General features: G+C 27.7%; 1 protein-coding gene and 1 long non-coding RNA gene across 2 annotated transcripts; one reads left to right on the top strand and one right to left on the bottom strand.

Annotated features, from left to right (window-relative positions):
- Positions 1-9,672: 9,672 nt before the first annotated feature.
- On the bottom strand, positions 9,673-11,687 carry LOC149057023 (uncharacterized). The gene is made up of 3 exons (XR_016190757.1): positions 11,548-11,687; positions 11,116-11,464; positions 9,673-9,988 (listed from the first exon to the last, which is right to left on the bottom strand). It is a non-coding gene; the product is annotated as an uncharacterized LOC149057023 (long non-coding RNA).
- LOC107163758 (b(0,+)-type amino acid transporter 1-like) lies at positions 11,670-24,907 on the top strand. The gene is made up of 13 exons (XM_015511330.2): positions 11,670-11,921; positions 19,054-19,179; positions 19,281-19,382; positions 19,840-20,115; positions 20,228-20,353; positions 20,436-20,535; positions 21,273-21,317; positions 21,398-21,521; positions 21,619-21,722; positions 21,834-21,930; positions 22,065-22,214; positions 23,143-23,311; positions 24,019-24,907. The coding sequence occupies exons 2-13, from the start codon at positions 19,095-19,097 to the stop codon at positions 24,153-24,155; spliced, it is 1,515 nt and encodes a 504-aa protein (XP_015366816.2). The 5' UTR covers positions 11,670-11,921; positions 19,054-19,094; the 3' UTR covers positions 24,156-24,907.
- The last annotated feature ends 226 nt before the right edge of the window (positions 24,908-25,133 follow it).

The following is a 25,133-nucleotide window of genomic DNA, read 5'->3' as shown; positions in this document are numbered from 1 at the left end:
TGTACTATTTTCGTACTACATCAGTACAACTATATCTATTCGTATAATTTATATTATCAATAGGTATATGTATAATATAAACAATTCCGACAAAATAGTTGTGAGCATGTGACATGTTCTACATTCAATAAAATATTATTATTGTTTATTATATAGTATGCGATAAACTATACAAGAGTCGAAAGCTTAAAATAGTTTTATGTTCTTTATACATATATTCTATACATAATAATTGACATTGGTACCTATCGGTCGTTATGAGAATGTATTAGTCAGTGGCAGTGTGGCACGATCACCCACCAGTGGGTAGCATTAAAATATCACTGGGGGACACTAGTGCCCCGTACTTTGTATGTTAAAATATGCTATGGTAGTCGGTAGATACCTACTGGCTACTGCCTATTACGGATTAGTGATTAAGCACGGTGTTTATATATTTTAGATTTCAGCGCAGCGATAAATGTACTAAATTAAGTTCAGATCAAACAGTTAGAGTTCTAGGTTTATTCATAGATCGTTATGACATTAAAAATTAACTTGATCTAAGTATTTTACGGGTACCTATATATCAATTGCGCCGAAAATCACAGGTAAAAAAAGAAAAATTATGAAAAATATGAGGTAGAAAAAAGGTAACACATCAAATCAACAACTGGCTCCATTGATTTCGCGTGTTATAAGCTGTGCTCGTTAATTGCGCTGATGGTGATCGATTTTTAAACATACAGAATTACAGCATGTTCACGCTAAGAGGTACCACTAAATATTTCAGTTAGATTACCTAGTAATGAAATATGGTTTCCGCTGAATGACATAATATAGTGCTTGAATACACATTTTTAGATAAATTTCAAATTTTTAACACTTTCTTTATACGCATTCGCAATACAACTTACTTTTTTTTAAATCGTAACACCAACTTTTTTTAGATATTCGGATAAAGTATTTTTTTCTAATTACATAATTGGCATATGAAATTTAATATTTACGAGTAATTTGTTTTTGAAGAAATTTAAACTAAAAACTTATTCAATTAGATATCTTATCTCAGAAGAATGGATGAAAAAAATTACAATGAGTAAATTACAATAAAAAAGTATTTATTTATATTTTACGCGTGTGCAAACAGGTATTTAACAATATTAGATACTAATAACTATTTTTTTTTTATAATAATTAACAATAAGTTGAATTTAGTTTAAATTTCTTAAAAAACAAATTTCATTGTTAAATTTCATATAGGTACCAATTTTGTAATTAGAAAAAATTTTCATTACATAAATTGTTTAGAAAATAATACTTCATTCGAATAGATATGTAAAAAAAGTTGATGTTACTATTAAAAAAAAAATTAAATTGTATTGCAAATGAGCGTATCGACAATATTAAAAATTTTAAATTTATCCAAGTACCTACTATAGTACTATATATGTCATTCAGCGATAAACCCATTTCAATACAAGGTAATAGAACACTGAAATATTTAGTACTTCTTAGCGTGAACATACTGTATATAAACATAAAAAATACTATTTCTATTATTATAACTGAGGAAAATGTATTCAAATATTTAAATGGAAATTTAGGTAGGTAAAATTGAATATGTACAACGGATAACTTACCACTTCAAACAATTTTTATGAGGCAATTAGATAAAAATATATATTTATAAATTATATCTATGTACATTTTCTAATTTCAATTTAATTACTTTAGAAAATTAAATATTGACACGAGAAATTATTTCGATTAGGTGGGTGATTACTATTGCGTATATTATAATATCTCATGTCATTTCTACATTGAGAAACGTAATGATTTACCGGGTAGGCCGCTACCCTTCCTGCGGCCTCTGGCTTTTTCTTTAATAAATACAATAGATAGGTATCTAATATCTATACTATTCTAGATTATTTTTAGATTTGTACATGCTAAATAGGTACCTTATAACATATACAATTTAATATTCAACCATATTAGTAGTAATTAGTATAAGAGTTTTTGATAGTTGGTTCAGACCTTTTTAATGTGGGGTCCCTTAGGACAAAGTCTGCGCACACCTATGTACACGATAAAATGTTAAACATATTTTGAATTATTAGGTAGACATTGGAAATTTTGGTGTTTTATTTTTATAAATGTCAATAAAATGTTTTCCGTTTAGTCAAAAAGTTGAAAAAGTTAATACAAAATTCTTTGTAAATTTAATATAATAGTTTAAAAATATTAAAGATTATACATTATACCTCAATATATATATCTAGACATTTTTTAAAAAGCATTTGAAATTTTCAAATTATTATATTGTAGTAAAAAATATAAAAACATAAAATATTTAATTTTTTTAGTCAGCATTGAAATTTAAAAAAAGGTTTTTTATTTAAGTACTTAGTTCATAATATACTATCATCGAAATATCTAAAAAAAAAAACATAGTTCCCGCCAACCGTTTAGAATCGTGTTTTGTATACAATGAAATTATATCATTGAATTTGAATTTGACACCATCCATTCAAGTGTCCAATATCTATAATGCACTTGCATCAGAAAAAACGGTTGTACTTATTTTCCCAATTTTTAATTATCTATAATTGAACACTAAATCCGTCATGAAATGTCTGGGTTCATCCCGGTGATTTACCAATGTCCACAACTGAATAATGATTTTTTAGCATCTGTTAATATTTATTTAGGCAGGTACTTATTTATAAACTTTTAAGTAATAAATAATATCCAAAATATGAATTGGCTGATAGTGGCGTAACTTGATAATAAAGGGCCTATGTGAAAATGTCCTGACTGAGGCCCTTACGTACTAATAAAAATGATAAACGATATGCCTTATTAATAATATTAGTTATAAAATCTAATATACCATTTAACTCTGCTTGTTTTTATGGCAGCAAACTGCAAAGTAATTAATAATTTTGTTTGTATTCAATTCAGCTGTTACTGAAGAGTGAAGATCGTATAATATATATTAAGAGTTGGGACCCCTAAAACCGTTGACCCCTGGCACAACCATCACCACTCACGATAATTGTGCCATTGTTGACAGACCATCTCCGATTTAAATCGTTTTCGTATAAGATATCTTATCTTTGAATTTGACTGATCAAAATCTCTTAATTTAATACGTCCATTACAAATAAGTAATAATAGATACCTAACATACTTAAAGACGAGGTGCACTCGACTTATATTCATCGGAACAATAGGAATTAGGAATAATCCCTCGGATCTTATGTTTTAACTGTATTAAACTATTAACCTGCAATAACCTTCAGGCTTATATTTATGATGTTTATATCGATAATGATTATAGGTACTAAATTATAGGTTAATTAAACATTACCTTTGCTTACCCAATAGTTAGTTTCCTTTTATTGTAAGTAGTACTTTGGAATATGATTATGGTTCTTATTAATATGCATATTGTCCTTATACGACCTTCTTACTTTTCTATTCCGTCTTACGAATTATAATATTTGAATAAAAAAACGAAAATATATTATAGTGTAAGTTTTAAAGATAGTTAAAACTATAATTTCTTGTTATAATATTATAGGGTTACACAAAATGTTTTACGATAGTCAATAATTATAATTTTTAATTTTAATAGTAGTATTTTTTTTTTATATATATAGTAGGTTATGATGGTTAAGCAATAAGCACAGGCGCACAGTCCTATCTCCTATAAATAAAAGACTGCGTAGCTAAGTATTCAACCATGGATTTAATATTTTTCACAATTTAGATATCAATTGTTTATCACTATATCAGTTACATCCGTTGTCTGTATTTTTTACCTTTAAATACCTACCTAATTATAATTTTAATACGTAATAGATATGTGATATAGTTAATAACTTACATAATACATAAATAATTTAAAGAGTACATTGACTTATACAGTTATACATTTGTTCAATTGTAACAATTAATTAGTGGACTATACTTTGTTCTAGTCTTATGAATTATTGTAAGACATTAAAAACACAACTATACATTTATCAAATAAATTTGTCCTTGAAAGACTTATCTTAGAATATAATTTTACTTGTAAATACGTTCAATTCTTTCGTATCTGTTACGCAGTAACCTTTTCTGGTTAATATTTAATATTATATAACTAAACATTGGTTTTATTTTATATGAATTCTATATTAGATATTATGATACAATTATTTTATAGCCAATACCTCTCTCCTATAATATTATATTTATAATGTTAACTTCTACCTAATATTATGTTACACAGACTACAGATTACACTATAACGTCTATAACTGCCTCCCAATCTACCTGCTGTACATTTAATACCTACGTAATATACAATATTGGATTATTTGAATTTATTATATAATTTTAGTTTGTAAGTAAGTGGTGTAATTTGGTGATATAATATTATTTTTTTATTTATTTATTTTTTTTTTTTTGGGGGGGGAGAGAAATAAAAATGAAACATTTAACCCTTCCCCCGTTAAAAAAAGTTGGTTTATATACCTATTCATATAAGCACTTTTAAAAATAATTATTGTAATCCATATCCCCATAGGTGCATGTATAAACGCATCATAAATCTTCAAAAGGTTATAATTTTGGTAGTAGGTAAGTCTTAACTCGGTGAAATACATAGGTTCCCGAAATAATTTCTAAAAATCGTTCGGCATCTAAACTGCCTTGTTACGCCGTAGATATTTTAATATTTTTGAGCAATAGTGATTAGCTAGAATTTATTATGAAGTAATATTATTTTAGCTATGCACAATATGCACAGCTAGCATATTATAGAAGAGTATAATCTAACCTATTTATATATAACGTATATAATACAGTATACCTACAATTCCTAATCTTAACAATATTTTTAAGTACTTAAATTTGGTTTAAATCATGGGAGATGTGATATACCCAAATATCCCCTCCCCCCCCCCCGTAATTACTCCACAGATACGTAGTTTTCTTCTTCACTACAGTATACAGGGTGATTCTTTTAAGTGGGTACACTAATTATCTCAAAAAGTATTTACTTTTTTCAAAATATTTTTTTTACATGGTTTCAAGTTGTTAAAAAACTAACGTTTTTATTAAAAAATTATATTTTTAAATATTTTTTATCCTTATAATTTTTTAAGTTTTTTACTTTTATGAATGACAACTTAGAGTTTTAATTTCATATTCTAAAGCAGAATATTTTTCTAAGTATTTTGATTCATAAAAATCGAATTTAGGACGAGTAGTTTATGAGTTATAAGTATTTAAACTTTAAAGTTTAGATTGGCAGAGTGGAGTGGTACGGGGTTACCTTGCAAAATGTTTGTCCTCTACTCCGCTCGTCTAAACTTTAAATACTTTTTTTTTCGAATAATAGTTATTTATTTATTTGATGAAACATATTTATATTCTGTATTTATAGTAATACAATAGGTAAATGTGAGGGTGATGATTGGCAGGAAGGGGAAGTCGCCCAATGACGGCACCCCGTGGGAAAGTGAATTTAAGGAGAGAGTAGGTCCCTACACCAGTTCCTTTACAGACGCCTTGGTGGATTACCTGGAATTTGATTGGATGATTATAGGATTATGTGTTTTTTTGTAGGTGATTTTGGCAGTGTTGGTGAGTTGCGGCCCAAACCCTAAATAACGTACGAGTTTCGGCCCGGGTTTATGAGAGGTACGTACGAGTTGCGGCCCGGATTTATGAAAGGTACGTACGAATTGAGGCCATACAATAATGTATATATTACATATATATATTATATGTCTTTCTCTTTATATAGTAATAGTATATAAACATCATCACAGTATTATGTAGGTATTTTCTAGTATAAATAAAATTGTCGTTCTTATATTAATATTGGTCGTAAATAAAATAAAAGTATTCATAAAATTATAGAATATAATATAATATATTAATATTATGACATAATATTTTAAAAAAATAATTAAAAAAATAAAAGTATAATTGGTGTAATATATTATGATAATAATGTCCAAAAAAAATCAAAGCATTCATAATGTAAGTCATATATGGTAGATAATAAGATAAAACCATATAGATATAATTATCTTTATCATATTATACCTATACAAAAATATAACTTCCCATACGTATTGAACATTTCGTTTATCGTTATTCGTTTATACGGTACATAAGTAATAGGTATATAATATAATATATATTATACAAGTAAAGTACATATGTAATGATAATTACTCGGGCCGCAATTAACCTATACCTAAAATATTATCGGGCCGGAATTCACCGGTCTCCAACACCGGAAACGAAAGGTTGGGCCGCAACTCACCCTCAGCCGATTTTGGCAAGGCTATTTAAGGTTGGAATGCAGATGTCTTTAGGAAGTGACCCATTGGTAATAATATATCAAGGGGCACCTGATAACTTTAAATACTTATAAGTTTTTTTTTTTTTTTTTTTTATTGAAGATAAAAGTGTATTTACAATTTATACATACAGTGTATAATAAGTAAGTGTGGTGACTTAAAAAGAAAAAGAAAAAAAATAACATTAATTACAGAAAAGGAAGGCTCCCAGCAGTACCACCTGACAAGAAATTAGGGTTTGAGTTTATTTATTTTATTTTTTATAATTAGGGTTTTTAATTTTTTTTTTTACTTATAAGTTATATAACTTAAAAGCTACTAGCCCTAAATTCGATTTTTATGAATCAAAATACTTAGAAAAATATTCTGATTTGGAATATGAAATTAAAACTCTATGTTGTCATTAAAAAAAAAAAGTAAAAAAACTTAAAAAATTATAAGGATAAAAAATGTTTAAAAATATAATTTTTTAATGAAAACGTTGGTTTTTTAACAACTTGAAACAGTTGAAACCATATAAAAAAATATTTTGAAAAAAGTAAATACTTTTCGAGATAATTAGTGTACCCACTTAAAAGAATCACCCTGTATACGGTTCAATGATTTAGTAGTAACATCTTTAGATGTACTTACTACATAAACAAAGTAAAGCAAACTTTATTGTTTAACGAATGCATGGCTTTACCCTTTACCCTATATTTTCAAAATTAATGCAAAGAATTACTATTTGTTCAGAATTTGAAATGTGGCGAAATAAGCATAAAGCAGACGTGATTTTTGTTTTCTATCCATATGGTAAAGTCCAGATTCATAAACTCAAATTAATTTATCTATTTGTAAATATTACAATATTTCATTTGGGAGTTAATCAATTGCGCTATAAAATAACCTTCTCATAGACAAATATTGCGCTCGGTAATTTTTAGAGTAATATTCATTTTATTCAATAGGCAATAGCACATAATATATTACAATATTTTTATTGTAATATAATTTACGTTAACATTATTAATACACATATAACATAATCGTCATAATCTAACACACAAAAAATATATAATTAAAATTAAATAAATTACTATTATAATAATGTTATTTTATATTGCAATATATTTTTAGTGTATCATCATAGTGATCTATATAACTGATATTATATTATTACATAAATAAAAAATAATTTAAGATTTTTTATAAAAACGATTTGTTCGTCAATATTTTCAATTTGTATACAATGAACCTCAATAATTGTTAGTACATATTTTATAATATATACCTAATATACATGAACATATACCAGTACAATTGGTATACTCAATAGGTACTGATCCTAAGGACCGTTTCACATGAACGCATATCATGTGTGACGTATCGAAAGCTCGCGTTTTTAGTTTCCATTGATTAAGTTCATACGCGCCATAGTGGCGAGGGAATCGCGGCATCAACGATTGGCGCGTATGAACTAAATTAATTGTAAAATGTAAATGTCACTGAAAAAGCGCGCGTACAATTTGGACCCATGTGAAACTGTTCTGGAATACAAATTTTGTGTTGAGCACAACTGGTCCTGCCCATCTCATTTATTGAGTCAAAATGGGATACGGATTAATTTTTTCATATAATACATGCAGCATTGACGTGCTATTGTATATATATATATATATATATATATATAACTTATAAGAGAATCAATTTAAGTGTTCGATATTAATTATTTTTTATTAATTTTGATAATTTTGATAATTTTTATCGTTATCACTTTTTAAGTTTTTACATTTCTGATTTTTGAATGACAACATATTCACATTTTTTATTTAATTAATTTCTCTTAATTTCTAGGAGTATATTTTCGGAAAGGTATTTTAATACTTAAATTAATTTTTAAGAGTAGTTAAATACTTATAAAATATATTTGAAGTGTAGATGAGATTATTATTACCCTACCCCTGTGCCACTACTAAGCTCAATATAAATTTAAAATATGAACTTAAAAAGTAAAAATTAAATATCTATAATCGTTTGTACATCAACTTCTATTACACGTGTATTAACCACTATTTCTTAATCATTAATAATTATTATTAATTGTAAACGAGTAAAATATTCTTTTTTTTAAATGTTTATCTTATGGACTCCTTGAGTCTTGACTAAAGTTCTAGGATATCGTCATAACTTATTCATTTATCTAGACAATAACGTGAAATCATTAAAACGAATTTACTCACATAAATTATTGTACTAATTTTGTTGTAAATATTTAACCTTATAGTTTTAACGTGTGGTATAATATCCACTGAAGGTATAATAAGTAGTATATATTATTATCTTGGCCAAGTTTTACAAAAGTGGTACACCCTTATCAGGCCTGTGATTACGCAAACAAAATACCTACATCGGCTACATTTTCAAATTTAAACTATGTATTATGTTTGTACGTAGATCATATATTATTTATTCATATACCTACCTATTGTTTATTTTAATACTGTTATATTTTCGTTAATAATTATTACGTGATTATAGGAATTAGGTAATAAATGTGTTTTATGCATTGTTTCTGACTTAAAACAATGAATTTCTATGTATAATATATTAATTAAATTTCTTCTTTACCTAAATACTTGAGATAACATTATTATGATTTAAAATTCTTAAAGATACATGTTTTCATTTACATTCGCTATTGCATCAGTAAAAATCAAGTGCAGTGTCGATATTATGGCCTGTCTTACCTAACTGTACCTGCTCTTGTTATTAGGCGATAAATTATCTGTACTTATAAGTTTTTTTATTTTTACACTGCAGTTGAACATGATATTTTATAACATTTGTGATGAAGCGACGAAATTATGAAAGACATGTAACACATAGCATGAATAATTATATTTTCATGATAATAGACTTTTTAAACATTAACATTTTAGTCTACAATATACTCGTTTTTGTTGTTATAACGATTATCAATATATATCATTAGTCCTTAATGGTTAAATCATTAAATCAACCATTTTAGTTATTAATTTACATGTTTAAGCGATGAACATTTTGTTTTTGATTACAAAAAAAAAATTTTTAAATTAGTAACTAGTGTAATAACTGATTGGTGTTAATAAATAATAATTATATAGACTTGTACTATATTATATTATTTGTAGTAATACAATATTATACACATACAGGTGTGTATACTGTATAGTTATAACTACTTGTGTACAAACTTGTAAATTTATGTTAGTTTTAAAATCTAATAAATAACATCAATATTTTAATTTGACACACTATTTTAGCTTCAAATAAAGTTTGTTATTAAAAATTATACCTACTTACATAATACACCTATTATACATTTTTAAACATATCGTATATCCATTACTAATATAAGTACCTAATAGATTATTAAAATTATTTATACTATTATTAAAATACAAATGCAAGTATACAACTAGTATAATAGTATACATGTTTTTATTTAATATTAAAACCGAACTAAATTGTACAAGGCGATCCATTTAAGTGTTTGCTCCAATTCTTTTGAAGCCATAACTTCTTTGAAAATAATTTTTTAAGTAAAAATGTTTTTGCAGGCTAGATACAAGTTTTTTGTTTCTGACTGATTTTACTTAAAGTTATCGCTGTCATGGTACCTTATTATTAAAAAAAAAAAACATATTTATGATTCATATATTTTCCTTGTGGAGGAAAAATATTGATTAGCATGCTATTGTTTTTTATGTGATCCCGTATTATGATGTCATTTAAACACAATATTTCTAAATAAATATTACTATTTGGTATTGTTATAATTTTTTAAGTTTTTTTTTACTTTTTCGAATGACTCCAAACATTTTTTAACTTAAAATTCCTAATCAGAATATTATTCACAGTCTTATAATTAATAAATATCAAATTTCATATCAGTAGTTAGTAATAATTTATAAATAAAATATGTACAGTGTACCATATTTTATGAATACCTCTATAAATAAGTATTCGATGTAAACATTGTAAAAAATATAATCCTTGTATCCCAATGGTCTGTTACCGAGGGTAAATTTTGTTAATAAAAAAATTAATAAATAAATAAAGATGACAAAAATCAGACATAGGTCAAAAAATGACATTAATTACTATTGATAATGATCACAAAGATTTGAACTTAAGTTTTTTTGAGTGTTATAAAAATTATAAAACAAAAGATTTTTTTGCCAATGTTTAGTGAATGAAATTTTGAGCCCAGTTGGTTATAAAAATTTAAAGTTGTAGCTATAACCTATAACAATAACACTATAACTAACTAACACTTGTCTGACTTTTAATATTTATAGATTGAAATAATCTAATTAATATTCTATTTTGGAATATGGAATTTTTTTTTAGAAATATTGTTTTGAAATAACGTCAATTTATATTAAACAGGTAAAAATATTTTTAAAAAAAACAAAATTTTTCGAAAGAATGAGCGTAGTGTGTAATGACAATTTGATAATTATAAATAGATTACCTGGTAATATATTACAGGTATTTAAATTTGTTGTACCATTAATTCGTCTAATTATAATTTTTATTTATTTACTTATGTGGAATTTTCAATTGGTGTACACAGTTTTATATTAAAACTTAAGATAATAAATTGATGTCTATCGACTATAATATTATTTTTAATTGCATTATACGTAAATTAATTATATTATTCAGAATTACAGAAAAAAAAAAAAATGTACGGGTAATAACTAACGTCGAATTCAGATTAATCGTAATTCTTGGTACTCACCTATATTATTAAATAAGTGCATATTTATTTGTACCTATAACTAAATGTTTTCATAAATACACTTCTTTCAAATTGCTATCATTCGATTGAAATAATTTGTTCGGTAGGTATTGAATATCCTGTTCGAATTTAAATAAATTCATTTGAATTTAAATATTCCGATGCTGTTGTGTGTATAGTAGAACTATTAAGACGCAAACGTATTGTGTTGTATAACTGCTTGACTTTGGAGGATGGCGTGCATTATATTTATTGTACATACCGATATAATATACCCATGGTACACAAATTCCGCATTGTAGATGTATAGACGGACGATTTTATAGAGACCACCGTGTCATTATTATGCCTAAAAAGTAAAAAGATCATAACCCGAATTTTATAATATGAAACAATTTTCTTAGTGCATTCTGCCTAGGACAATTTGCTCACCGGGATCGCTGCTAGCTGTGCCGAATGCCGGCTTTCATCCACGTCCCACGGTGGATTGTATACAAAATACGAATATCACCCGAACGGACGGTTTAAGACGGCATTACTGCATTATAGTGTTGTACAGACGTGTGCGGTACCTCGTGGCAGTCAGTACTGCATACTACACTTTAGTTGTACGCTTGTACGCATACCGTTAGGTTCCGAGCCGTCGCGATACCAATATACGTCGATCGTGCGTTTCGATATCATATAATTTTTAATTTTCCAGACATCAATACTATTCAAGTCATTATTTTCACTATCCGGACGTAAACGAGATTCGCAATAATAATAATAATTATAATTCAACGTCCGTCTCTTTGGTCAGACAGGTAAGATTTTTCGCTCTTCCGATTCCTTTGGTACACTTGTTAGAAAAAAAAAAACCAGCGACCGCCGATAGGTTTAACATTGTTATCTAATAATAAAACTATACCGTGTGAGTGCGACTTTCGAATAATAAATTAAATAGCGTTTTGCCTAAGTCGCTGTATTAATCGAAATGGTGTCGTTTCGTATATCTACGGGCATACAGTTGACATGAAAAATATCGTTTGTACGTCATGAGATGCCCAACTATGGTCACACAGTGATTATGATAGTGTGTGCATACCATAATATTTGGTCGCAATTTACAGTTTTTAATTTTTTAATGCTTACTACCTATAACGGCTTACGCTGTAATTACGTCTTCATATTTTCCTTTGTCGTTATTATTGTATATTTTATTTTTATTTCATTGTCACTTTACTATAATATTGTGGTTTTATTTTACTTTAATATTTTGATAAGATAATTCTAGAGATAATATTCTATAGTCGGCTTGTTTCATGAAAATTAGAGATACTATCTTGCCGATTTCGTTGTTAACATTTACGGTATCTAGTGGTGTAATGCTCAAATATAATATATATATTTAAGCAACAGGCGTACCAATCAATTATCTTTCATATTTTACAAAAATCAACGGAGTAATGCATTTTTTTTTTATCAACGACATAAATACTTAAATTCATTACATACCGATTTCAAAATGAAAAATAAATATCATTGTAGTTTAGAAAAGTGGATAGTAATATTAAGTAGGTTTTAATATTTTTATGTAATTAGAATTACTGTTATATTTATTGACCTATACGCGAAGGAATAGTAGATAGGTATACAAATTTATCCATTTTAAAATTAGATGTACATAATTATTATTATAATATAAAGAATTTTAGACATGATAATATTATAATACCTTCAATAATTATGAAAAAAATGTTATAAACGCTCTTAGATTCAAAATTCTTCTGTTTATGTATTACCTAGTAGGTTATAATAGTATATAATATGTATTTCAGTCATTCATGTGTTCATAAACATTTATAGTTAAATGATCCATAAATAGATAATTTTTAAATTTTTCGATAATGCATAATTCATTGTCATAAATTATAAAATTTATTTTTTAATTATTCATCTTCTTATTTATTATGCATGGACTAAATGATTTCCTGTTTAATGTTTATGAATACGATGGAATCTAATTAATTTGTTTTGTTTGATAAAGTTTAACAATGAAATTGTATTTATTAATACATTCTTTTCAACCCATAAACATAATAAATTGCTATGAATTGATTTTGAATTTTGGTATTTTATTGCACTGGTTTTTTTATCGTTTTTGTATGCCTAATCGCATTCGGTTGTAAATTGACCAGACCTATAATCACTTCGAATATTATTTTGTGTTTTATCAACCTTTATACGATTACCTACCACTTTTTTTTTCATTCGATAATATTAAGATTTTGAGTAAAGACTAAAGAATATATATAAGTAGTTCAACTTATTAATAGCAAAAAGATACAATATTGAATTGATCGTAGAAAGTTGGGTAATAAGCACAGCAATATTATATTACAGACAATCCTGGAACCATCAAAAGTGCAAGTCATTATACTCCGTCCAGCAAGGAACGTACCAATTTTGCGCATTTCCCGCTTGCCTTGACACCTTGTCCTGTCACTTAGTGATGCGCAGAAAAATCGGTTGGGTCGCGGTGTGTGTTCTCGCTGGACAGAGTACAGACAATAACTTTTTTTAAATTTATTTGAAATTAGTAATTTATACCTTTGGGGCACAATAGGCTTATAGAAAGATTATAATGTTAATGTTATTATGTTAATTTCGTTGTATCGATAGACAATTAAAATAGATAGACAACATAATATTCTTTATTGGATGATAACAAAGATTCAATTGTATGGAATACTAAAATATAAATTTATGAAGGAATATACTGCCGTTCTATTAGTGAAACCTATAGAGGTTAGGTCATTAAATTTTAGATTCCTATAGTAGAGCAAGAAATTAACAGCAACTTAACGGGCTTTAAATTATTATTAATTTTAAGTTTTTACGTGAGCGTAGCAGGTTAAAAATGATTAAATTTTCAACTTTAAGTATAGTTAATTGGGTTTAGTTGGTACTTTGAGCAGTCAAAAGAATTTCAAATGTTTCTATTTATATAATAAATACTTATAATAATATTTTGAGAAGATTATGTATTTATTATACAAGCCATCATTAACACGACGAATATTAATTATTAATAATTATTATTACACTTTCAGCTTTATGACTTTATGGGCATTTAAAAAAAAATGTTAAACGTTATTTAATGTTATTATAATTATTTTGTTTTTATTTTCGAATCAAACGGAAATCATAAAAACAATTTAATCGTTACATATATATATCGTTTATAAATTATTTTCATGAAATACAACATATCGGAATCAGGAACTTTCAGTTAATATTATTTTTGAGTTCTGGCTGAATTTTAAAAGAAAAGTATTTGCAGGTATAACATTAACTTATGATACAGGTGTCCCTCGAGAAATTTACTCATTGCGATATCTCCTGAGATAGTAAATATATCATAAATCTGTTTTTTTATTATAATAATATATTAGACTCACATAGACAAGGGCTACATGTATTTTAAATTTTTGGTAAAAAAGTTTAAAAAATTATTTTTCAATTTTTAATTTTTCAAAAAAATAAAGATACTTATTTTATAGAGTTTATTTTGCTGAAAATTTTGACCTCTCAACATTTTATTTTCATTAATCATATGATTTATAATAATTTTTTTTAGTTTATAGATTATTAATATTAATATTAATTGTTTTGATACCTTATATATATTCTGTTTCACATTTACTCATTGTGCCTAAGGTATAGATTGTAAATTTCTTAAAAAAAAAAAAAGTTTATAGATAAAACGGCAAAAACTGGTTTTTATCCGGGCGGCGAGTCCCCCTTTACGGCTAATGCGCGTATATCATCACTGGACACTGTATATTATTATTAATTATAAATTATCGAGCAAAATATTGTAGAGATATATATGTAATTTATGAATGATTTGCGGTAGAAGAAGATATATAACGTAATATGATTTTTGAAGGTACACTATACTAACACGTGGCAGAACGATGATGTTATTTAGGTAAACATACTGCGATTACACTGTATGTTCCACCCGGTATAAGAAATAGCAGACTACCTATATGACTATAAATGATAACTATTTTGATATGCATATACCATCACTTGGCACTTATATCTCTGTTCTTTTTATTTGCCATTGGTTGTAGCATAAAATTAAAACAACCGTGTTAATATACATATATCTTACACGTATGATATTGTAATACAGTGGCCTTACTTGCGGCTATTACAAATCTATAGATATATTATTATTATATTTTCTGCGTACTATTCAGTCCCGTTCAAAATCACATAACCGTTAGTTATAGTTGAAACAATTTTCAACACTGAATCTCAGTTAGCTTATATTATGTGACTATGCATAAATACTAGCATTACCTACATTTTCTCACTATAATAATTTCATATTTTATTTTGATGTGTATTGTTATAATTTCTGTTAAAATAATTGGTTATCCTAACTTTCTTTTTTAATTAAATAGGTAGGCAAGTGAATAAAAATTACCATAGTAGTATATTATTAGTATAAGCAGAGTTTGCGAACCGCTGATCGATGATACAAATAGGTATCACTAGGCAAAGTTAAGGTATGTGTTCTGTGTGTGTTCTGTAGTCATTGGCGCCTGATGAATAATTCGTTGAAAAAAATTCGTCGTAGCTGTTACCTACAGCAGACTTATCTAGTAACACTGCACATTTCATTATAATATACATTTATATTCGTGCACATGTGATTGTTAATGTAACCTACGTATAATACGTATATAAACCTAATGTATATTCTATAATGAGTAGTAACACATTACAAGGTACAGTGTGATTCACTAAACACCCTCGCCCCCCACCCCAATTTTTTCGTTTATTTCATTTTGTAATGAATTTATAGTTTATACGAATTCTGATTTAAACACAATTGCATGTTATTTATATACCACAAAACTATTCTCATTTTTCACGATTTTTCGCGATGTGCATAACAGTGACTTACTTACACTAAAAAAAAAAACACATTCTTAGAGATAAATTGTATATTAGGTTGACAAAATTCTTGTTGATATAGAGCCGACAAGATACCTTGTTAGATTGATAGATAGTAGTTGGAATTAGTATGATCAATAGTTCAAAATCAATTATCATCATGATCATATGTATTATTATTATAACATATATGGATTTTTGAAGTATTTTCACTATAATAGTATTATATTGTTAGATTAATAAAATCTATTATCATACTAATTCAACTATTATCAATTTAACAAGATATTTTGTAGGATCTATATCTATATCAACAAGAAGTTTGTCAATCTAACATAGAACTTTACCTTTTTTGTAATTTTATTTAAAAAAAAAAAAAAACAATTAAGTCAAACCTTTCTATAGTTCACTCTAAATTTTAAATAGTATAGAAATTACATTGGAGTACCTATAATGTTTAAAATAATACAACTTTTTTTTTATAGTTAAATTATTTATTAGTATTTAATATATGCAAGGCTAGGCACACTCGACAACTTCTGTACAGCTATGAGCTAATAGTGGTTATCTTCTTTCCATATTTTTTTCCAATTACCCTTTTAAGTGTTATTTGTTACTCCCAAAGAACCTACTAGATGTTCTATCTGTAGAAACATTTTTCGAAGCAGAAAATTGGATAACTCTTTTTCTAAAAAAAAATACATTGTAGGCAAAATTAATAATCCCTACGCTCTGCAGAATCTAAAACGTAAAATATATTTTATGTTAAAAATTGCCTACTGAACTAATCCATTTTTCGATTTGATTGTGATTGTATGTTCAAAGTTCAAGGTGAATCATGTACATAGGTATACCTCTCTAATCAAATTAACACACAGTATAGTTTCACCTTATGTATTCGTGAAAAAAATAATTCTATAGGTTACCGAGACGAGGTTATCGAAAGGTTTACATTACTAAAATCACGTGATATAGGATTGATATATTTAATTTAATTTAATTTCTGAGTGTTACCTATATATACTTTTTTCAATTCTTAACAAAGGAAAAACTTACACTTAATTAGTATAACTTGTCCTTAGTTCTTAGTAAAATATTATCTATTGAACGCCGTATTATTGATCAGTAAAGAGCTGATATAGTGATATTGATACGTAATTATAATATATTATTATACTCATGATAATTTATAAAAAGGTAATATAGATAAAATTTAAAAAATAAATAATTTAAAGTATTTTAATCCAGACCATAAATAAAATGGTTATAAATAATAAAATAAAGATATTTAGTAGAAATAAAATCATCCACCCTCCCTTGGTTGCCCGACACATCACTCACTCGACAGACATCAAATCGTACTCAACAGATTACGAATTGGCCACACACTTTACACTCATGAACAAAAAGGAACAACGTATATGCACCTCATGCAACTCCGCAATTACTATTAAGCACCTTCTAACTGAATGCCTCCTCACAAAAGATGCCAGAGACAAACTTATGCTCCCCAACAACCTTTGTGAAATACTAGCACCGAACACGGAAAGAACATCTTCACTCCTAGAACTTCTCAAAGAAGTTTTCGTTTTCGTTTTTATTTTTTACTTCACTATCCGATTAGTGATAAAGTATTGCTTCTGACTTGTTTCCTTTCATTTATGTACCTATCTAAGGAATATAAACATTAATTAAATGTAGATAATAAGTAGAAATTTAATCTTATAAATGCATTTCAAAAAAAAAATAAAAAATGAAATGTGACTAATGATTTGATAATAATTTTAGATTATTTATGAAATTAAATGTTTTTAGCTTGTTTGGCCATTGATACCAAAAACTTAAAACTATTGTATGCGATCTATAAACATAAAAAAAATTTGGTTGACACAGTATTTAGCTCCATCATTACACGTTATAACAACATCTATAAAAGAAACTTTCTTAGTTCTAAATGTTCTAATGTACATAATAGAATGCACTTTATAAAAATTATTCAGAAAAAAGCTTTTTGTTTTTAATTAAAAAAAAAATTAATTTTGCGGTATTTTATATTGAAAGATATAATTAATTAAGTTTTTCAATACATTATTCAGAATTTATAGGGTATAAGAACATTTTTTTTTTTAGGGAATTCAAATCTTAACTCTCATATTGATTATAATTTATAATAATTGACCCATAAAGTTGAGTATGCCCTTGATTATACATTATTCTATATAAATTAAAATTGTGTTCACCATAGTCCTTACCTATATTATTATTATATGGTAAATTCTATTTTTACACATGTTACACATAAAAAGCCTTGGAACTTGCTCTATTGTATAGTTATAACTTGTCATTGACTTTAGGGCACTTTACCTATTAGATGTGTTAGTTGTTAAATTTGAATTCAATGGTAAATCATTGTAGTATTAAAAAAAAAACAATTCTTTGCAGGGGAAACGATAATGCAATTTGTATTAGTATTTAAATTGATTATGTTTTATGTTAAATATAAATTTCCTATTTGGTTTAATATATCTATCTATAACCCTATGTACTTTAATTATTTTTTAATTGCTTAAAGATTAACTTATGAGAAGTATATAGCGTACGAAGGATTTTGATTCTTTCAGAATTTTACATTTTTACCTATGGCTAATCATAAACCTGAGGGGGGGGGGGGGGTAGAGTTTCATCCAGTTTTTATATACATGATTAATACAAATTTATATATCCCAATATTTTTTTGTTTTTTTACCGAGTACTAGTACAAATTATAGGTTTCTTAAACAGGATTAAAAAACATTATAGTAAAACCAATGAATTCCTTGGTTGACTCTAAATCTAAACACATTACTGAATAGCAAGATAAAAGTGTTAAATTTCAAAATTTTGACTATATGCCCCATATTGAATAATAATATTAATTGCTAAATAAACTGTAAAAAGTAATATAATATTAACTTATAGTTCAATTGTATTATTTTTTTCTAGTTCAGAAATATTTTATACGTCTATACAATCCAATAAATAAAATGACATCGATACCAAAAAACGTAAAATTACGCCGAGAACTTGGTCTTTTCAGCGCAGTCTGTCTAATTATCAGCGTAATGTTAGGTAAGTAGTTATTTATTAGCTATTATAAAAATAAATTTACATTTAAACCTGCATTATTTTGACTTCAGATTATTATAATGAGTGCATTTTTTTCTTTGTAGGATCGGGAATATTTGTGTCTCCGGCCAATGCATTAAAGAACACAGGATCTGTTGGCATGTGTCTTGTCATTTGGATGTCTTGCGGTCTTTTATCACTTTTGGGTAACTATTTTTTAAATCAATCTGTGTATAGATGTTATAGATTTATATAATATTATGTATTAGCTAGTAAGTATACATTAACAATGCATACAAAAATGTAATAAATAATAATCAATAACAACTGTAATTTGTATAATAAGGATAACTATTCATTTAGTTGGACAAACATTGTCTAACTTAATACAACAGTTAAATCAAATAAAGTGCATAATTAATAAATAGTAGTCAATTTTATAGTTGGAATAACAATAATTATCTTACTAAAAAAAATAAGTTGTTTTAACTATCTGTTGTCACGCATAATATATGCCTATATATACATTTTGATTAGATTTAACATATAAAAATAACTTTTTTTTTCCATGGCATAAGTAATAACTAATAAGTATAATAGCAAAAGATAGCTGCTTAAATTATTATTACAATCGCTTTACTCGCAATATAATATCATGTTCAGGTGCCATGTCGTACGCCGAACTCGGTACGGTTGTCAATAAATCGGGAGGCGAGTTTAGTTTCTATCAGTCTGCATTTGCGGACATGCACAAATTCTGGGGACCTCTGCCAAGTTTCATATATTCTTGGGTGAGCATCATGTACGTTCGCCCTGCCGAGGTGGCCATCATTATATTGACGTTCGCTGAATACTTCATCCGGCCGTTCAGCATTATGACTTCCATGACGCCCGAAAACGAACATATGGTGAAGAAGACCGTCAGCATACTCGCTCTCGGTAAATGCAGCGTTACAATATTATTTTATTATTATATTATATATAGGTTAACACCTTTGTACGCACAGTAAGCTTTTATTACGATGTTTGTATCGGTTTTTTTTTTTGTTAGGTATCATAACTTTCATCAACTATACTAGCGTCAAGTGTTTCATAAAAATCCAAAACGTGTTTACTATATGTAAAGTCACCGCCTGCTTAGTTGTCATAGGTGGTGGACTATACCAACTCTACCAGGGTGAGTAATTTTTCTATTTTAACCATGTATTTTTAAAATCTACTTTATTGACGTCATATTTTTTCACTGTTTATTGTTACAGGCAATACTAAGAATTTGATGACTGGATTCGAGGGTACAACTTTATCCTTAGACTCACTTCCAATTGCCTTTTACAGTGGCCTTTGGGCGTACGATGGATGGTAAGTCTCGTAATCGTTGGATAATATAAATGCTTAACTAGGATAATATATAATAGTACTCTGCAGTTGTAACAAAAGTAATTTGCATCAGAGGCTAATAGTTAGGTAATATACGAATAATGTATAGGTAGGTATATACTATATACTATATACGTAATTATAATCGAGAGGTTTTGCCTCCATTTGGCGTCCCCTTTATTATGGTCTCAACAAGTTTCCACAATCCAACAAACATTTCATAAATGTTTATGCTTACTTTAAAATTTTAGATTATAATCGTATATACGGACCTACTAATTGGTGGTAAACTTTTGAAGATAATATAATTGAGATAATATCTATACTTCCTAGTATCTATTTTAAACAAATCAATCATAAATTATAATTTTCTATATTTTAATTAAGTTAATTGTTCATAATTATAGTATGTTAATATATATATTTTGAATAACATTTTTTAAATCAGTCTCAAGTTCTAATTGTAACAAGATGCATCGATGCATGTTATTAGGAAGGTAACACAGCAGATAATGTCTAATAACTTTTAACGTAACATTGAATAATATTGTAATTGTTAACAAACATTTTTTTAATGAACTATCTATAAACACGAATATTTTTTTCAAAATTATTTACAATGCGAAAAAAATTAGTTGTATAGCCACAAATTTGGAGCCCTAATCCAATTATCATGGTATAATTATGCTCATTGCTAATATAACGCGTTCGTGTTGCAGGACGGCTACGACCGTGGTGTCCGAAGAAATCAAGAATCCTCAAAGGTACGTAAGATTTCGTCATATTTTGACGACACATTTTATTTCCATCACTGCTCGCTAACAACGAAATGTACGTGTTACAGGAACATATTGCTCAGTATTCTTCTCGCGGTGCCGTTTGTCACCATGATTTATGTTCTGATGAACGTGTCATACATGACAGTCCTGTCGGTCACGGAAATGACTTCGGTCCACGCGGTAGCGGTGGTGAGTATACTGCATATAGTGCATACCAAAATCGATATTCGATTGTCTCGATTTATTTCTGTCTACATAAAACAATTTTGACCTTTTTGATTTTCAGGAATTTGGAACACGAGCACTGGGAAGTTTTAGTTTTATAATTCCGCTTGGCGTGGCCACGGCGACTTTCGGCTGTGCGCTCAGTGTCCAATTCGGAATAACCCGGTTAGTCACCATTCAGTTATTAGGTGTTCATAATACGCTTGATTTCGCGTCATACGTATTTAATATAATATTTTATTATGACTTATTGTTTTTGATTTGTCATTTGTTTAGGTTGTGCTTTGCCGCGAGTAGAGAAGGTCAGATGTTGGAAGTCTTCTCTTACGTGAGCGTAAAAAAGCTGACGCCTGCCCCCGCTGTTGTTTTACAGGTATATATATCTTGATAATAATAAGACGTAGTTGTACTTTGTATGTATAATTTTGATTTTAATTTTTTTTTTTTTTTTTGTGAGAGTTTTTGAATCAATCTTACAACAATTTAATGTTTTGTTTTTTTTTTCAGGGCATACTCACGTTAATTTGTCTGTTGTGTGGAGACATTGTGGTTTTAATAGAGTTCGCTAGCTTCTTAGTGTGGATGTTCTACGGTATTTCCATGGCGGCATTGTTAGTGATGCGTTATACCAAGAGAGACGTTAAACGTCCATTCAAAGTAAACACATCATTATATTGTCGTACTAACGACATTAATGCTATCTACCACCTCTATGGTGGTGCCAAATAACAACTCTCCCGTGTCCTACTATGGACTTATAGGATACTCTATATATATCGGGGGAAAATAACATGATGAAATTATTCATCTTACATCAACTATTGAGTCTGTGTATCGAGTGCGATGAATCAATTATATTGTAGCTTCGGCTGCAGTCGTTATATAATATTCCGTTTGTCACCTTTATGGTGGCGGTACAGTCCGTATAATATGATATAGTAATATTTTCTTCGATGTCCTACTATGGGCTTTATAATATATGATTCCGTGCGTCGAGGGAACATGTTTATGTTGCAAAATAATATGATGAAAATATTCATCTTATGCTTGTATTGGATCGAATAAATCGATATTTCCGGGTCCTCAAAGGACTTAAAATTCCCATCGCATCTGTTGTCGGATGACTCGGGTGCGGTGTATAACTAAATATAATAATATTGTATTAATTTTCCGTGATTGTGTTTCTTTCACTAGCATCCAATTATTTATAGGTATATAGATCATAGAATATTTCGAACGATAGGAGGGTATACTATATAACCTTTGTTCCACCTGCACGACGATGACCTCATAATATATGACACGTCAATGTTAATGGTAACGAAATGAAATCCTATATATATACTGCTCTGCACATACACACACACTCGCAAATACTATATATAGGTGCATATTGGCAGACTGTATATAAGTATATATAAAAGTTATGTATGGCGTGTATAGGTATATGTTTATAGCTGTCGTACCTACCACGCAATAAGTATGTAGCTTCGATAACAGAAACGTATCGTTTGACTACGCTATACGTTGCAGGTCAGCGAAAAGTTCGTCGTTTTTAATCCTTGTTTTATTTTCGTTCACGCAGGTACCAATCGTCATTCCAATATTCGTGCTCATCGTGTCCACCATTTTGTTCATCACACCCATTCTCAACGATCCCAAGCCACAATTCCTCATTGGTCTAGTGTTCATTCTGTCGGCATTTTTGATATACATTCCATTCGTGTATCAAAAAAAGAGGTTATCAATAGTCGGTACGTATACATAATTATAATATTACAACGTGCAAAATTTACATTTCGTATAAATACATTGGTTAAGTTACCAAAGTTTCAAATAATTCACAATAGTTTGTAATCGTAAGGTTCTATATACCGAAAGTCTCGATTTTTAAGTTTGTCCTTTAAAGTATGCGTTTCTTATAAATTGTTATAATTTTCTATGTTGTTAAATATGAATGATAATGAGATTTTTAAAAATGCACAAATTACTATATGATAATTATATAGGTACGTCGATTTTCAAGAATTATGTTTATTGTTGTAGGTACCCATAATATATTGATATAATATAAACGATGTTTTTTGAGTGTAGTTTACATAGATTAGATTTAGATTTAGTATGGTTTCTATCAAGTTTCATAATTTATCATCAATCTTTTTTTAATTTTAATTCGTACAATAATTTGTATAAAATATTTTTACAATAAACATCACAATAGATAGCGGGACATATAAGAGGAATTGGTTGGCTTGATTGAAGAAACTATTCAGTAAAAGTATTAAGTACGAATACTTTATGAAATTATTATATATCTATACCAAATATTATGTATAACTAGTGAGACGTACTTATTTGTATGTATAGATTAAAGATACTGTGTGTTAATAGCTTTAGTAGTCGCTATAGTTATTTGTGTCGTTATGTGAACCTATGATTTTTTTGTTCCATGTTTATAAAGATAACTTCACGAAGTTCATTCAAGTATTAATGGTGGTTGTGCCGCCGGAGAAAGATGAAGCGAATTCCGAGGAAAATCGCGTCGTAGAAGACGACGAAGGTGAAACTGAGGTACCCGCGATCGCCGCGTTGGTGTAAGAAATATTTATATTATATAAAGTCCTCGCCTTCCAAACGACTTTCTAGATGGTTGCGTTTTATATAACTATACAATATTAATTAATAATTTTTATGTATATACGACTGTGGAAACGGAATTCTAATTTATTATTAATTTTACGTCGTATTACCACGCCTGCGCGACACGTAAGGGACGAGTCTGTGATATTAGGATTAACAATTGTATAGTCTGTATAAATAATTATCCTCGAATCAGTCGTATTATATAGCTTCGAGAATAACGCCACCGAAAATTGTATTAAAGATCAATTTTTTGTATAATAGATTTTTTAAATTTATTCATCATCATCTTAATTGTATTATTAATATTTATTATATTTATATAAAAGGTTTTCACCTGTGTCCTATGTATATTTACCAATTACTGATAATGTTGTCTGTATACATATTGTATATTAATATCATATAATATATAAACTATGTGGTTCGAATTATTGTAACGATTTTATAAGAAATTTTTTATTTTCGAATAAAAAAAATACTATAAAATGAAAATATTTTTGTGAAATGTGTATAATTTAATATTTTACGGCCTTTATTGTGACTGCCAAATGGTATAATTATAATGCGTTATATTATATACTTGTATGTAAATATGTTTACTGTGTAATATGTTTTTCTATTCTTTGTCATAATTTAGAATTATATAATATAGGTGATAACTATACTGACTATCATATATTTTCTAGCAATAAATAATTTGTTGATTATGTTGTTTTTTTTTTTTTTGGACGCTAGGCACATAATATAGTGATGTGTACCGGCGCATTGCTGTCCTTAGTGGATAGAGAGTAAGGATGTATTTCGCAAAAATATACGCAAAGGCGCTTATTAAATGACCAAAAATATGTTTATTAATACGAACCACAAAATGTACTGTATTCTAATGCTTAATAGATTTTCTGTATATCAAATGAGGTTCTGACTGAGTGCGTT

The sequence above is a fragment of the Diuraphis noxia genome, unplaced genomic scaffold (genome assembly GCF_037042655.1).
Source record: "Diuraphis noxia isolate RWA-SAM2 unplaced genomic scaffold, SU_Dnox_SAM2 contig0003, whole genome shotgun sequence".
In the NCBI taxonomy this organism is placed as follows: domain Eukaryota; kingdom Metazoa; phylum Arthropoda; class Insecta; order Hemiptera; family Aphididae; genus Diuraphis; species Diuraphis noxia.
Note: the sequence above shows the minus strand (reverse complement) of the source record. Positions and strands in the feature narration are given on the sequence as shown.